Raw genomic sequence first — 18,370 nt, 5'->3', positions numbered from 1 at the left:
TTTCAAAAATTTCTTCAATCCCATTGTCAAAGAAACAACTATCAGTATTGTTATATCGCTTGCGGTAACTCAAAAATGGACACTCTGATAGTGTTAAAAATGTTTTCCTTCATGATAATAGAAAAAATTTATATGAAACAACCCCGGTTTTTGTTGATATTCTATGACTAGATTTTGGTTTTTTTTATATCAAATCCATTTATGACCTCAAAAGGCCCATCAACCTTTCTTCAAAGGCCTTGTACTCTGCAATACTTGGTTTCATGGGCTCCAAGCTAATCCCTCAATATGTATTTGCTAACGTAGATACATTATTCTATACATGTTGGTCTATGTCAATGCCATCATTGTCATCAGGAACAACGTAACTATTGATGCATGGTCACCGAAGTGCGACAATATATGCAGGCCCAACAAAAAAACTATTGGTCTGCGATTAAACGAATTCCACGACATTGTTGATAACGATATGCTTGTTCGTCAACCCTATAGCCTTCATCGATGCTCATTAGTAAGTTAATTCCAAGGATGTGATCTCTTGTCTCATAGCTTTCTTGGATGCTTAGTAGGCTTAGCAAGTTACTTCCAAGGATGTGATCTCAGTAGGCTTTGCTAATGAACAAGCAGTAATTAAACATTATCAAGAAATATATATTCAAACCAAAGGTTGAAGCCACATTTATCAACAGTCTTCTTCAAACTGATGGTGATCTAATTGCTAGCATTAAAGAGACTGTTAGTTCTTCCCCTGAAGAACTCCAAAAGTTACTTCAAGAAATTCACCAAACTCCATCAGTTTCTGACGATTCTCCAAAATCTGTAAATAATAAATTATTTCAAGATGCTCAAGGCCTTTTTGACGATCCTTACGAAGAATAAATAAATAAATAACTTTTGTTGCTATACCTTCAAAATAAGGTATTTCATTTCTTTATCAAAAGTATAATTTTCAAATATGTGTGTATGAGTATACACTACGTAAAAATATCTATTATAAAAAATTTATCAATAAAATTGCAAGAACATTATTCATACTAATCAATTATGATTAGAAGACAAACGATTTTGAAGGATATTTGATCATTCCAAAGCGACAATGTGACGAGATGATTAATTTCACTATCGACCTTTTCTACAATGATAGATTGTTGTTGATTGCAAACGGCAAAAAAACTTTTCAAAAGGTGATTCAAAGAGTAACAAAAGATGATTAATTCTACTATCTCTACAAGGATTCCATTATATTCTTCTCAAAGCCGGTAAACTTCCGATTTTAGGTTTCAAGACTCCAAGACTAATATATATATATATATATATATATATATATATATATATATATATATATATATATATATATATATATATATATATATATATATATATATATAGTTTTAGTCATTCGAAAAATATAATCTCTAAAATGTTTCTCTCATGTCTAGAAAAACCCCAAAAATTTCTCTATCTACCAGTCGATGTTCAAAGTCTTTAGATTTTCAAATAATCATTTCTCCATATATATGTACCGATTGTAATTCAAGCTTAATCAAAGATGGTACTATTTGAAAGTATTTTATTAAAAAAAAAATGAATTATATATATATATATATATATATATATATATATATATATATATATATATATATATATATATATATATATATATATATATAGGTTTGAACCTCAACTCTGTCCACTAGGTTACAAAAAGTTTCTCGATCCTCCACTAAGTCCAGTACAAAGCCTTTGTCAACACGGTATGCATATTTACCTCGCTACAAGCTCCTCTTCATGAACTCGATGTCACAGCCGGCTCAATGTTTTGCAAAACTAAGCAAGGGCTTAGGACCCCAAATTCTAAAGGGCCTCCAGTTTTAAAACTTATTCTCTTAATTATATTTGTATATATATATATATATATATATATATATATATATATATATATATATATATATATATATATATATATATATATATATATATATATATATATATATATATATATATATATATATATATATATTTTGGGTTATAAAGGCAAGTTGGAGAATTGCCAGGTGGTAAAAGAGCAAACCAAGGGTCTTAGGTTCAAATCTATTTGCTTACCTAAAGAGCCCCAATTTTTTTTGTTTTCTTAAAGCCCCTAAAAAGGTTAAGCCACCCCTGCTCGATGTCCCATGCAATTTGAGTGCAGCATATATGTCTACCAATCCTATCTTCCATGCTCACATAAAGTACCTGGAAATTGATTTCCACTTTATTACAGAAAAGTTGTTGAGGGGAGTTTTCATGTACAATTTACATCCACAAACGATTAGACATCTTCACAAAACCATTGTCAACTCCTAGATTTTTCATCGTATGGTCACGTCGTTGACCGCCCTTAGCTTGTGGGGGCGTATTAGAAAGGGTTAGCCATGTTTATAATAATCTTCATGTAGAGGGTACCTATATGTAACTTTTATCTATAGAGATCCCTTGTACCTCATTCTATACAATCAATATACAATACACACTATGGTTTATTATTGTATTTGTACAAAGTGAAAAAGATCCCATTAAAGTATGATGTTTCAGCCAAAAGAACAATGAACTGACCTCTTATTCATCAACAACATGAATTGCTAAGATACAAAACAACAACTATCATCATGATTCATGAACCAAATGCGACTACACAACTAAACAAGCTTCAAGCTAAACCAACATCAATAACTTTAGAGGTCTTAACACGTGTACTGCTTTGTTCTTCGAGTCCTAACCACTTGCGTATGTATTCAAATACGGTTTCATCTCTTAATAATGCCCGATGAGCACCGGGTATTCCCACCCTTTCTATTGCTGGAAATCCATCTGCCTACACATGTACATGGTGTTTTCAGTTCCAGGATATGACACAATCTTTTGGTTGAATTTGTTAAACATCATGTACATACACACACATTACATATGAAATAAGGTAGGAATAGTGAGTACCCTTGCTGACTCAGCGGGGACTGTTGCGTCTCCATCCACACATGAGTATTCAGGCTGCAAAAAAGAAAAAAAAAATGAACAATAAACAAAAGTTAAGATAAAATTGCCCCAGGCTCGACCTCGTTCTCACATTCTTATTTATTGCTAGTGCAAGCATGTGGGGATAATTAGGATATATGTCAGATATATCCTAATTATTTATAGGAATAGGAGGAGGATTTGAATGACTTACTAATGTGTGGCATATCTCAGATGGGTCGATGATTGGATCAGTTTCCGACCCATAACTGCAAAATAGTATTCGTTTGAGCACAAGCAAGTTTTCAATCACAAAACAAAACACAACACAGAAGCATTTCATTTTCCGCATTTATGCAACAGAGCAGTTTTTCACGTTTCATTCCTAGACCAAAATATTTAACAATTGATCTGTAAATTCTTTCATCGGTTAAAATTTTGGTGCATGACTTGTGTCGGTTGCAATAAACATGTAAAAGTGAGACATTGTAGCAACACATACCAAACATCAAAAGGGGTATCCAATGATGTTCCATAAATGTTATAAAAATCAATCCCTTCGGGAAGCTGCACGCTGTTTAGCATCTTGCGTGTAGTGGCTGCCCATTTGTAGATGGAAGAATTAAATGGCAAAGGTATCGTCTTCTTATTGTACTCTATCTGTCAAGTTTACACAAATCACTCAGATCACATTCAGAAGTCAAAGGTTGACTTGTTTTGGGGACATATATAATATAAATTACCTCATTGCCCTTCAATGCTTCTTCAAACAGCCCCACACAACCAGATGGGTCATAAGTTTCCAGTTTGGCTGAATCTTGTCCATTTTCTGAACGGTTTCTCCATACGAAAATTTCAGGTTGCTTTCTCCATTGGAACTCAGGATTAGGCAGCATCTCATAGATTGATGGGCATTCCACCAACTAAAAGCACAAAAGGAGACAACTGAATCGCCTTCATTTTTATAGCTAATGAATCTTTTGTTTCAAGTCATTATATTTTAAACCAGGAGATGAATGTCAAAATAAAAAAAAAAAATACCAGTTGATGCATTGACCACCTTGACACAAAGAAATAGCTTTCAAGTCCCTCCACAAACTGTAATCCGGTTAACAGAGAATCATTGACATATCCGGGTGCACCTTGGAAAGGGGTTGCAATGGTTATCCATTTTTTCACATACTTGGAAAATGCCTATATTATATATATAACCCAAGTTTATATTAATTCATCACATACATGCACAATGAAAAAAATAAATAAAAAGTTCATTGGGTGTGTTTTCATACATCGGAATGAAGGGATATGAAACATGATACTAGTAATCCACCCATGGAGTGTGATATAAGGTTGACTTTTTTACCCCCTGAAGCTTTATATGCAGCCTCCAGCTTTTCCTTGAGACCATCCATGGCCTGCTCAATTCTGCCAGTAATACATGACATTTTTATTTTCTTTTAATGTCCAAACAAACCCCTTAATCACCAAACACTAAAGTTATCTCTACCTATTGCTTTGGCGGAAGTCATATCCATATCCAAACAATGTGGTTCCTTTCTTGTATCCACACTTAATAAGCATGTCGATCATGTCATGAAAATGGTATACATCCGTCACTTGTAACAATTTTATCCACTGAAAACTCGGAATATACAAATAATATATAAATTTTTGTCTGCGTTTGATAGATGAAAGAATAAATAATAGATTTTTTTTTAAATCTCTAATATGGCGAAAACAGAAAAGATGATGCTACTGAACTTACAAATGAGGGATCTAAAATATCGATAGCATAAAGCCCATAATCATCTTGTGGAACCACAATATCAGAACTATCATCCAGTTCTTCTGTGTACCCTGAAAATCCAAAGACACATCAACTTCTATCATGTTAACAAAGGGATGTTTTATTTATTTATTTATTTTATTAAGTTCTGAATGAGTAAAGTGACTGAACAGGAAAAGAAGCCTGGCGGGAGAAAGTGTCGCATACAGAAAGTATGTTTTTTCTTCTAAGCCAATGATACTAAATGACTATTTCATCGTAAGATTTCTTAAGGCAGATTTCACGGTATTTATTAATTATAACAATATTCATCAATCTTGATGAGAGGAGTTGGGAGCAAAAAAGAAGGGAAAATAGGTAAATTGGTCAGTGTCTTAATACGTTAAGCCAAGTTACTTTTGACTTAATCCATTAAGTCATTCTATCCAGATTAAGACAAAAAAAAATACGCCGCCAGTTGTCCAAATAAAGTGCTTATAAAGTCTATCATAAAGCAAACCCCCCCCCCCCCCCCCCCCCCCCCCCCCCCCTCCCACTTTTTTTTTAACGGTAGGCCATCAAGGTTGAAGCAGCTTAAATTAATTTGATGAATACAACCAAACCAACTATTGCTAATCAGATAATTAATAATTCACTTGCCTACCATTTTCCATTACAAATAAATAATCCTCACAACACTTCAATTCTCCAAAGATCCAAAAACTTCTGCCGGTGTAAAGACATGACAGCAGCATTTTAAATTCGATTCCATTTCATTAACAGAAAAAAATCAGATTGATTCATAAAAATACAGAAAATTGGCGTGTAATTAGAAGCTTATAATTTTTTGGTTTCAAACCAATTAGAATATTAGCAGCATTTATGAAATGTTTAACAATTAAAGACCATAAACAACTAAGATTTTAGCGAGAAAGAGAATGAACCAGTATCGGGATTGTAGAGGGACCAGACTCTCTTTCGGAACTCCATATCAGCAAGAAGAATACGGACCCAAACACGGGTCGTAAGCCCGAACCAGCCCTTTGGCTTCGAATTCAGAATACTCCCACCAACACCACTCACAAGAAGTATCGGGTCAAGATCAGACACATCCTCACCGGAGCTCCTCCGATCACCGAAGCACCACCAGTTTCCACCTACCATTTCTTAATTCCTCCGCCGCTCCTTGGGGAATGTAGCACGTTATGTGAGTATCTGGATTTTCCTAGAGAAGTAGTAATATAGTATTTTATACATAATATATATACAGTTGATCAAGAAACGAAAGGAAGTAGAAAATTGTAGCCGGAAGAGGATTTGCGCTGACTTCATGATTTAATCTCGAAATAATATTCGGTTCCAATATTCTTTGGATTCTTCAAGTTCAGTCTCCTTTTATTTATTTATTTATTTATTTATTTTATTTTTTTATTTTTTATCATATCTCCCTATTTAATAAACAAAACCATCTGGACACGTGTCATTACAATCATCCATTTTTCGCCCTATGTTAAATTACTCTATTACCCCTTCAACATCCTTTCACGTATCATTAGGTAATTAGGTAATAGATAAAATAGGTAATTAGGTATGGAATTGAATTAGATTAGATTATATATGGAATATATGGAATATGGAATTTCACGTAGCGTTACATATTGAATATGGATGGAAATAATGATATTGTATCGAAATCTCTGGAACATTGAATCTGGAAATATCGATATTTTGTAATTTGAAATTTGAATATGGAATAACTGCTGTATACATTAAATCAATTCTGTTACATGCCCAATTAAGAGCATCTAAAAATGGTATGCATATCAATCAATTATTATGCGCATAACATACTATATCAATCATATTCCGCTTCAATTACATAATTCAATCTCTAGGACAGTCTCTGCATCTCAATTCTGCTTCTTAATTTCGAATATTCAATCAACAACTTCAATCTTTCGGTGAGTTTCTCATGATTAAGTATGATTGCTTCTCAATGTTTGTGTTAATCGTATAATTGAAAATTCTGTTCTTCTGCGACTTCAATTTTGCTTCTCATTGAATTTGTTAATCAAGGTTTCTATTTATCTTTGATTCAAAAGTTGTTTATTAATTATTTTCTATCTTAAATTCTTTATTCGATCCACTAAATTGATCATCAATGTGTATGTGAATCACACAGCTATATAAATTTCTTTTTCTGTCAAATTTCTATAAAATAGCTATATAAATTTTGAATCACACTTTGCACTTTCTGTTTTATGGCTGTTTATAGCATTTAACTTTTGTTTTTAGTCAAATTTAGCATCTTATTTGTGTAAAAATAAGCTTTTGTTACGTATGTCTGTGTTAATCATCACAGACATTAATGACATGTACTGTTTGAATGGATTGCTATTATCTTTGTAGTTCCAATTTTGATTTTCTGCATTCTTTAACTGTGAAGAAGAGCAAATTGGACTAATATACCCCTACCACGGCCTACAATTTTTTGAATTTAATTTTTATTTTATGTAAGCCCTGTTTCTCAATGTCCTTTGCTGCTGTTGATACTTACTTTTATATTGCTAAAATACCCTTTTTACCCTTTATTTATATTTGATCATATTATACGGCTTTTTAATCGTAAAGTCCAAATTTATCTTTGTTGTTCTATATTCAATTTCGATTTTCTGCATTTTTTGGCTATGTTTGTATACTCAATTTGTTGTTATACATTTGTAAAATTCCGTATTTACCCTTGGTATCAAGATCAAGATCAATTTTCGTTATTTTAGTTTTCACTTATTTACCTATTATAACATGCTTCTTTCAAACAAGTAATTATGGCAGCAAGCATTAACGACAGTAAATTTTACTTACAATTCCATTAACACCCTTTGTCTACCATAATATAGAATTTTAGTTTTTAGTTATTTACCTGTTATAACATGCTTCTTTCAAACAAGTAATTATAACAAAACAGTTAGCATTTCTTTTTCTGTCAAATTTCTATAAAACAGCTATATAAATTTTGAATCACACTTTGCACTTTCTGTTTTATGGCTGTTTATAGCATTTAACTTTTATTTTCTGTCAAATTTACATCGATATTTTTTTGTATTATTCAGTTTGTTCATATATTATTAGTACTCCATACACATAATTGTAATTATTTTGTGTACTTTTCTGTTATAGTGACAATGGCAGAAAGAAAGATCACTTTCATTAGAGACTTGGACAATATGAAAGATGATTACACACTAAAAGTGTCTATCATCCGGCTGTGGAAATCGCTTTCAGATGACAACCCCACTATTGTCAGATCAATTGAGATGATACTCATGGATGAAATGGTAAAATCTACTATTTTAATAGCATTATTCAAAACCATTTTTTTATTTGATCATTCCAATAATATTATTCAAACTCAATCATTGAAGATGTTATCTTCAATGTTGACCAATTTATATTTATTAAAAATTCCGTTTTTAACATTATATAATATTCTTACCCTATGTGAATAGTGTACAAAAATCCGAGCAAGTGTGTATCCAAGAGATTTTCAAAGGTTTGAGTCCAAATTGAAAGAAGATCAAGCTGTTTACATCCGGTCCCCCACTATCGCTCCTAACAAATACACTTTTAAAATAAGTGATGTAACCTCCAAGTTAAATTTCCATGGAAGAACAACTGTTAACGAGTGTCTACACTTTCAATCCAAAACAAAATATGGATTTTCTTTTGTTTCTTTTGAAACAATTATCTCTGCAACAGCTACATCTAATGAATCAATTAGTAATTTCCCTCCTTATTGATTGTATATTATATTTAATTCTTTAAATTCACATCATTTTGACATTCTGTATTATCATTTTGTAGATATTATTGGTGAAGTTGTTTCATTAGGAAAGCTTGATTCCCGTGATGTCAGCAAATCTCTACATAGGCTGCCTTTACAAATAAGAAACTTAGAGTAACCAAATTGTTTTTTATATTATATCTTATATCTTATATCTTATATATTACATTCATTACTTTACAACTTGCATGTAGAATTTTAGTATTATATATTTATTTAACCATTATTATTTTTGCAGAGGTTTGCAGGTTAATGTTACGTTGTTTGGAGATATTGCATACCAGTTAATTTCTTATCTTGAAGCTCATAAAGAAGTTGGTCGTGTGATTATCCTTTTGCAATTTGCAAGAATTAATGTCTATAACGGTAAATTTTTTATACCAATCAACCTTATTTTAGTCTTTTATATTACTCATTCTATTTACTATTTTATTTTGTTTCATCAGCAACACCTTCTGTGAACAGTTATTTTGAACAAACACGGATGTTCATAAATGCTAATCTTCCCGAAATTGTTACATTCACAGATAGGTAACTGTACATTTTAATAATTCATCGTTTTGTTGTTTGTGTTCAATAATTTTATAATTTTATTTTCGAACTCCTAAATTAAAAACAGCTTGGTTGGATTACGAGGACTTCAAAACCCTTCTGCTTCTTTGACTGTTGAAAGCTCTAAATCATATTCGGAATCTGATGACTTTTTTTGAATAACTACAAAGTTAAAAATGTTGTCGATTTGATAGAACCACAAGAGGTATGTGAATATTTTATCTGTATTGATGTCATATTGTTTTCTATTTAACAGATAATAAAATTATAATGTTTTTTATGATCGTTTTGATTTTATTTTAGGTCGGCCAATATATCATTGTCGGGACCATTTATGGTATTCGCCAAGATATTGATTGGTATTATGATGCGTGTACAAACTGTGGAAAGAAAGTTCAAACCGAAGATTTGTTCAGTGGTGCAGATAGTGGTGATGCAAGTGTCGTTTTAAAATGCAATGGTGATAATTGTAAAAATAAGACGATCTCTTCTGTTCCAAGGTTTTTTTACATTTAAGAAAATATCAACAGAACAACTTAACTACATTATTAACCATTAAACATATTTAATGTTTATTTATCTGAGAATTTTTTATAGGTATAAAATACCTATTCGTGTGCAAGATGATTCTGGAACAATCACTCTAACTCTCTTCGATAGAGATGCTTATAGAATCGTCAAAAAACGCGCACGTGATCTTATAGATAAAATCAAACAGGTATAACATAATTTTAATTTTTGTTTTCTTAATTGCTGTTATTTGTTGTATTTTCTTTAGTTTAATGTGTTTTTAAACATAAATATATTATATAACACATTTATTCCAGGCTGGGGATAATCCAAGATTATATCCTTATGACCTCAAATGTTTGGAGCATAAAAAGATGGCTTTTAAGATAGATGTTAATAGTTTTAATGTATCCAATAACTACAATCGGTTTGGGATACTTGGCTATACGGTTGATAGTAACGTTATCGATGCTTTGGAAAAAAAGTTAGCTGTCGAGGTATTTATATATTATTTTTATTTGTTTTTTTAATATTACTTTTTATGATGCATATTTTTTTAATGATCTTCACTAATAAATTGTAAATCTATATTGATTTAGAGCTATGTCCCACAAATTATATAAATATTTAAATTTCTGATTCAGGCAGGTAGTCCTGCAAATGCTGATGATACAGAAATCGCATCTCATGAAGTATCTCAAGAAACAAAGTCCTTAAAGGTTATATTATAAATTTACATTATTTAATTTTATATAATCTATTAAAAAGATTACTTTTTGTTAATATTTTATTACTAAACCTATTTACAACATTTTGTTTTAAGGATGCGATATCGCAAACAGGTGATAATTTGACCCCAACATTGCCTGACAAATTTGAAGCTACAAGTCCGTTCAAGTATAATTCCCCAACAACAGTAAAAAAACGAAATGTTGGAGATACCATTGATGTTGATGATTATGATAATGTGAATTCATCCACCAAGGTCCCTCGATTGAATTCCAAAGTTGATGGCAACACAGGTCTATTAATACCAAAGCTTGAAAAGTAATTTGAGATTGTCCTTTTTTAATCAACAATGTTCTTGAATTTGGATTTTTTTGGATTCTCTTTCACATTATTGCTCTTTGTGGTGTCCACTGTTCAAACATTGATACTTCTTGCTTTATTTTCGCTGGTATTCTATATTTTAATACGATTATCATTTTATGGTTATCATTGTAATTAGACTAATCTTCTTTTAATAAATGTGTGGCATATATGTTTGTGTATTTATGTGTAAAATAAGCAAATAAATATGTTTCTAAAGAATCTTATCACAAATATACTAATTATTTAACGATGGTGGTCTTGATAGGTATTAGTTCGTTTCAAGCATATACAAATAAGTATATTACATACAACTAAATTACATTACATGTATTTACAATCATATATACTAATAAGGCATATTTTTTGGTTCTGGGCAAGGATGTATTCATTTTAACCTCATAAATAATTTTTCTGATGAAATTAAAGTGATAACATAAATAAAGTACATACCTCTGGAATAATTTATGGGCAACAATGGAGTTTCCATCAAATACACAACCAACTAAATGCCCACCAGTAACAACCAACATAACTCTAAAACATATGTTGTTTCTAGGTTCATCTATCACATTCAGATTTTTTTACCAATATATTTGCAATAAAAAAAAATTACATTCAATAACATTCTACTTTTCAATTTCGTGTTATAAGATATCAGTATATTTGCTTTATAAAAAAGATGTCTCAAATTTGAATACATTCAATAAATTCCTGTTCAAAATAATGATCATTTTTTAAACATGGACATATTCATAATTTTCACAATAAAATGGTATATTGGTGCATGCATTCTTGGGAATGTGCTTTGATATTATTTGAGGTATTGTATTAAAAAAGATTCTAATCAAGCTGTCAAATGAGATTTCTCATAATATTGAACACGCAACAGAATAAACAATGCATCAGATGTCAATTTTGCCTTTTTCAATTCTTTTGATCAGCTCTAAAATTTCAATCATTTAAATTCCATAAATTAATACTACAAGCAACAGAAGATTATCATTAGCTCATGCAACTCCTAAACCGGATATCAATTCCAAAACTACCCCTACTACTTCCCGTCCTACCAAAAAAATCGATGGATTCCGCAAGCCTTTTTCTCCCATTTCTTTCAAAACTACCCCTAATGTCACAACAGAAGCTGAGAAAAAACACGATATCCTACAAAAAACATTTCAAAATAACAATAACAATATGTCGCCATTTACTACCCCTACTAAAACTACAATATTTGGTTTACAGGATGAAAATACAAATAGAACTCCAAAAACAAATTTCAGAATTTCAGAATTTTGACTTATTTTCCTAACATTTTTACCTATTTTTACTAAATTTTACAAATCCAACTTAACGGCCTCTTTCTAATAAGGATACATTTGGTATATTACTAAATTGAAGTTTTCTTTCAAACAAAGGAATCATATACAGATCAAATTTTATAAATTTTTTCCTATGCCTTAACGTTGTCCTTTGGAAGCATAAATAAATTAATAAATAAAACGATTGTTTGAATTTTTGACTACTGTCCTACCAAAAATTCACGTTCCTATCAATGTTAAATCTCATTTTTATCCCTGATTGGTTTCACGTACTATTACAATCTTTGATTTGATTTGATTAATAATCGAAATATCCATATTTTGTAATTTGAAATTTGAATATGGAATAACTGCTGTATACATTAAATAAATTCTGTCACATGCCCGATTAAGAGCATCTAAAAATGGTATGCATATCAATCAATTATTATGCGCATAACATACTATATCAATCATATTCCGCTCCAATTACATAATTCAATCCCTAGGACAGTCTCTGCATCTCAATTCTGCTTCTTAATTTCGAATATTCAATCAACAACTTCAATCCTTCGGTGAGTTTCTCATGATTAAGTATGATTGCTTCTCAATGTTTGTGTTAATCGTATAATTGAAAATTCTTTTCTTCTTCTGCGACTTCAATTTTGCTTCTCATTGAATTTGTTAATCAAAGTTTCTATTTATCTTTGATTCAGAAGTTGTTTATTAATTATTTTCTATCTTAAATTCTTTATTCGATCCACTAAATTGATCATCAATGTGTATGTGTATGTGTAAAAATAACCTTGTCTTACGTATGTCTGTGTTAATCATCACAGACATTGATGACATGTACTGTTTGAATGGATTGCTATTATCTTTGTACTTCCAATTTCGATTTTCTGCATTCTTTAACTATGAAGAAGAGCAAATTGGACTAATATACCCCTACCACGGCCTGCAATTTTTTTAATTGTTATGCCCATAAGCGAAAGGAATAACAATGCTCATATATGATACTGTGTGTCAAACACATACTATAATTTTAGAAAATATATTGAATAAAATAATACTCGAGCTAAGAAAGATACAACCTGATATAAGTTCTCAATTCAGGTTGCAAATTATGAGAGCACATAACTTTTGAATTTTTAGAAGAAAGTGATCTGACAAGAAAAAAATAAAACCCAAACATATATATACAGTAATAAGTTCTCACATCTAAGGAGATTTTTATATTTATAACCAATCAAACAATTCAAAAAGATCTATTATGTGATTTCTGATGCTGGAAAGGATTAAAACAATCATAATTTTATGTTCAAAACCAATGTTATTATGAACTCTTCTAGCAACCAACTATTATGAAGAACAATGAAACACTAGCACCAATTAAAAAATCAAAACCAGTCTAATTGTTCAGAAGAACCAAATATATCAAAACCAATCAAACCAATTAAAAAATCAAAACTAGTCTAATTGTACTATTTGAATGGATTGCTATTATCCGTGTAGTTCCAATTTCGATTTTCTGCATTCTTTAACTATGAATAAGAGCAAATTGGACTAATATACCCCTACCACGGCCTGCAATTTTTTTAATTTAATGTTTATTTTATGTAAGCCCTGTTTCTCAATGTCCTTTGCTGCTGTTGATACTTACTTTTATATTGCTAAAATACCCTTTTTACCCTTTATTTATATTTGATCATATTATACGGCTTTTAAATCGTAAAGGCCAAAATTATCTTTGTTGTTCTATATTGAAATTCGATTTTCTGCATTTTTTAGCTATGTTTGTATACTCAATTTGTTGTTCTACATTTGTAAAATTCCGTATTTACCCTTGGTATCAATATCAAGATCAATTTTCATTATTATGTTCAATATATAATTGAAACATATGAATAACAATCATTCTTTACTGCATATTGTTCCAGCAATCAAGAATCATTCTTCAATCGGCTACTTCAATCGTTCTGTAAGTTTCTTATTTTTTTCCAATTCTTGGTTTTTTGTTTTTTCTGAATTTCATATGCTTCAATCAAATTTCGTTATATGCTAGATTAAGGACATTAACGACAGTAATTCTGTAAGTTTCTTATTATCAATTTTGGTTCTGGTTGTGTAAATGTACAACCATGATTCTCGATTGTTGTGTTAATCAAAATCATCCTCCCTAATAGTATCTTTTCCAACAATGCTTATCTTTTTATAACATAATAAACATTACTTCCAATACTTACAAAGTAAAATAACATAATGAAAGAAAAATGTAATCCAACAATACAGTACAAAAAAAATTATATCTGCAACAAAATTCGGAAACATTACATATAAAGCCATTGTACTTTAGTATTTCATGTCATACGTAAGTTCAATCGACAACATTTTTTTTTATTTTTAAACTAGGTTACAACCCGTAAAAACCACGGGTAAAAGATTTATAAAAAATTATTAAACTAATAATATATAAGTTTTATTTAGACAAAAACAAAAAGTTATAATAAAATATGTTTAAATAAATTAATGATGTGAATAATTACTAAAAAAATAATTGCATACCCACAAACCAAAAAAATCAAATTCATATTTTAATTTTGTATTTGCATTCGAACATTTGAAGAGTTCTATTGTGAACAAAAATTAAATAAGCTTAAAAAGGAACGTCCATTTATAGTTAATATAATGTAATAACGTTAGATGTATTCAAGTGAGTGTCAATTATTAATCGGCATGCATAACATAAACTTTTGTGGTCATTTGCTTCATTTTGTATTGATATGAATATCAGTCTTTCCGAAACTGATGATGTTGTTGCCAAATCCAAGATAACAAAATTAGCAATTCAAACAATGGACAGATGAATAAAATTATATATCTAAACCCACTAATCAAATGCCCTATTCACAAATGATAATAACTATTGTATAAAGTTATATATTTTGTTCCATTTCAGATAGCAACTACTAACATGGACTCCTTCAAAACTAATAAGAAGATAAAATTAAATAATTTCTATCTGGATAATACAAAACAATTGCATTCGTACACCACATCAGTCAGTCAAATTCCAACTTCTACAAATGTTACTAACCCTGGTGATAACGGTACGTTCATTATATATTTTACAACTTTCTTTATCAATGTTTTTAATCTGAATTATAACTATTTCATATGTGTATATTTGATTATGCAGCTTCAAATAAGAATATCTATCATGTTCAGGCTACAGAGAAAAGAAGAATAAGAAAATTATACTTGGACAATAAAAAAAAAGGTTCGACCGAATGAATCCATACAACTACATCAAAATCACATCTTTTTAAAATAAATGAAAATGATAATTTACTTAATTCGTTATACACTTTTCTTCTTTATTCTGTATTTAAATTTAAATTTAAACATCTAAATTCAATTTTCTCACATGCTCATTTTTTGTATTATGTCTTTTTGTATATTAATATTAATATTCATAGAATATTTTCGGGAGTTACATTATTATTTCAAATCTATCCATTTGTTATCACAATTTTTTTTTGCAGCCAAATTCAAAGGAGTTGTGCATCCAAATAAAAACTTATCCGCATCTACATCAAGTGTCAATGTTTCAAAAAAATCATATTTCCAAACTTCTCCTTCACGTCTAAATGTTAGAACTCCGTTATCTAACATTTCAAATGGTAACTCATTTATACTACCATTTTATTTTATAATATATATTTTTGTTGTATCACATTTAATAATGTATACCTTCAATCTTCTTTTACCAGTCATGGATATTTCCGATAACAGTTTTCAATCACGGTTACCAAACATCAGATTGAATTCAAACGGTAACATACTTGATTGCTTATACACTTTTTTTTTCTCTCTTTTAGATCTGTAAAATAAAAATTCTATCATCCATAGTTTTTTATTTTATCTATTTATCATTATTAATATTCATATACTATTTAAAAACTTACAACATTATTTAATATTTAACCATTTCTAATAAGATATTATTTCCAATCAAATTAAAAGGAGTTGTCGATCGAAATAAAAGTGTATCCACATCTACATCAAGCGCAAATATGTCAAAACAAACAATGTTACGTACTCCTCCTTCACATTTAAATGTTAGAAGTCCGTTATCTAACATTTCCAACGGTAACTCATTTATTTTTCCATATTTTTTTATAATATATGTTGTTATTGTATCATATTTGATAATCTACATTTCAATCTTCTTTTCTCAGTCATCGATATTCCCAATAACAGTTTTCAGACACCGTTACCAAACATGAAATTGGATTCAAACGGTAACGTACTTGATTGCTTTTTAACTTTTTAAGTTTTTATTAAATATATGTAATAAAAATTATTACATCATCGTCTTTTTATATCATCTCTTTATCAATATTCATATTCATATAATATTAAAATAATTATTAAACAATTTTACATTTCTGATAACCATTTTTTTTTATATGAATTCAAAGGAGTTGTACATCGAAATAAAAGCACATACCGATCAAAAACAAGTTCAAGTACATCAAAACAAGCAATGTTACAACCTCCTCCATCACATTTAAATGTTAGAACTCCGTTATCTAACATTTCCAACGGTAACTCATTTATTTTACCATTTTAATTTGTAACATATATTATTATTGTATCATATTTAACAATGTATACTTTCAATTTTTTCCGCAGCCATGGATATTTCCAATAATAGTTGTCAATCGCCGTTAACAAATATTAGACAATTCTCTGTATTTTCAAATGGCGACATATCCAACAAATCATCTACAATAACATCAAAATCGTCTTCAGTCCTGTTAGCTAATCCAAATAATAAAGCAAAGAAAAAAAGGCCAAATTTAACTCCTATTCCAATATTTGGTTTGAGATCCGATCAAGACAAAATCGATGGTCAAAATGAGCAAAACATATACAACGGTATATCAAAAGGTAATTTTGATACAAATATAATATTTATTTTTGTTCATTCAATATTTTTCACTTATATAAACTTACAAATTTAACATCTTTATGTCAACCTTAATTGACAGATTATTTGGATCATGGTGATCAGATTGTTGTATGCCAAACATGTTTTGTAAAATTATGGAAAGATGAATCTATCAAATGTAAAAAAAATGAGAATCAAAATTATTCTTTATGTTGTGGTTATGGAAAAGTTGAACTACCAACTTTAAAGAATGCACCTTCAAGTTATGCCCATCTTTTTACATCGGGGGATTCTAAAAGCAAACACTTCATGAAGAACATTCGTTCTTACAATTCTATGTTTTCTTTTACGTCAATGGGTGGAAAGATTGATTCCTCAATCAATAGAGGAAATGCTCCATACATTTTTAGACTTAGCGGTCAAAATTATTATAGTATCGGAAGCCTTTTACCGGAACATGGGTTAAAACCAAAATTCTCTCAGTTGTATATATACGATACTGATAATGAGATCGCGAATAGACGGACATGTTTTGGGTACACTTTTCACAATTATCACATTAATAGATATCTTATTCATCAACATTATATTATTTATTTATCTTATGTTTATATGTTCATGTTACTTGCAGTGGAGATAATCAACGATCTACGTCAAATTCTTCTGTCCTTGATAATGATATTATACAAGATTTGAAGTTGATGTTGGATTCAAATAATGTTTTGGTTCAGTCTTATAGAATGGTTAGGGATTGTTTTCATCAAAACCCTCATGTTGATATCAAGTTGAGACTTATTGGAAGAAGGGACCAAGATGGAAGGATATACAACTTACCATCTGCTTCTGAGGTTGCCGCTTTAATTGTTGGAGATATTGGTGATTCAATTGATAATAGAGATATTGTTGTTCAAACGTTATCAGGTTCTCTACGGCGTATTAGTGAATTACATCCATCATACCTTCCTCTTCAGTATCCACTATTGTTTCCATATGGTGATGATGGTTACAGGGTTGACATACCACATCGAGGTATTACACCAACAAGCAACAGCAAGAGGCCCAACTGTACAATGAGAGAGTTTTTTTCTTATAGAATACAAGACAGGGATCAATATTTTTCACTAATTCTTAATTCAAAAAGGTTGTTCCAACAGTTTTTGGTTGATGCTTATACTATGATTGAAAGTGAAAGATTACATTTCATAAGGAGCAAACAACAAATTCTTAGATGTGAGTCTTATGAAAAGTTACGTACTCAACAGAACCTAGGGAATAAAGATATATCCAATGTTGGACAACGTGTAATCTTACCTTCTTCATTCACTGGTGGTGCACGTTATATGATGCAAAACTACCTTGATGCC

General features: G+C 30.1%; 2 protein-coding genes across 2 annotated transcripts; one reads left to right on the top strand and one right to left on the bottom strand.

Annotated features, from left to right (window-relative positions):
* Nucleotides 1-2,456: 2,456 nt before the first annotated feature.
* LOC145011008 (phospholipase A(1) LCAT3-like) lies at nt 2,457-6,096 on the bottom strand. The gene is made up of 10 exons (XM_078969616.1): nt 5,701-6,096; nt 4,757-4,848; nt 4,499-4,626; nt 4,281-4,416; nt 4,033-4,185; nt 3,735-3,914; nt 3,494-3,651; nt 3,206-3,260; nt 2,974-3,027; nt 2,457-2,854 (listed from the first exon to the last, which is right to left on the bottom strand). Exons 1-10 carry the CDS (start codon nt 5,918-5,920, stop codon nt 2,690-2,692), a joined length of 1,341 nt encoding a protein of 446 aa, XP_078825742.1. The 5' UTR covers nt 5,921-6,096; the 3' UTR covers nt 2,457-2,689.
* A 1,842-nt stretch (nt 6,097-7,938) lies between these two features.
* LOC145008643 (uncharacterized) lies at nt 7,939-18,003 on the top strand. The gene is made up of 23 exons (XM_078967230.1): nt 7,939-8,091; nt 8,263-8,533; nt 8,618-8,711; nt 8,836-8,963; nt 9,044-9,128; nt 9,217-9,262; nt 9,453-9,649; nt 9,747-9,867; nt 9,977-10,156; nt 10,304-10,378; nt 10,483-10,681; nt 13,990-14,030; nt 14,115-14,141; nt 15,009-15,159; nt 15,249-15,329; nt 15,595-15,732; nt 15,823-15,885; nt 16,291-16,353; nt 16,534-16,659; nt 16,748-17,005; nt 17,107-17,542; nt 17,638-17,927; nt 17,978-18,003. The coding sequence occupies exons 1-23, from the start codon at nt 7,939-7,941 to the stop codon at nt 18,001-18,003; spliced, it is 3,249 nt and encodes a 1,082-aa protein (XP_078823356.1).
* The last annotated feature ends 367 nt before the right edge of the window (nt 18,004-18,370 follow it).

The sequence above is a fragment of the Lactuca saligna genome, chromosome 8 (genome assembly GCF_052625555.1).
Source record: "Lactuca saligna cultivar CGN05327 chromosome 8, ASM5262555v1, whole genome shotgun sequence".
Taxonomy (NCBI): domain Eukaryota; kingdom Viridiplantae; phylum Streptophyta; class Magnoliopsida; order Asterales; family Asteraceae; genus Lactuca; species Lactuca saligna.
Note: the sequence above shows the minus strand (reverse complement) of the source record. Positions and strands in the feature narration are given on the sequence as shown.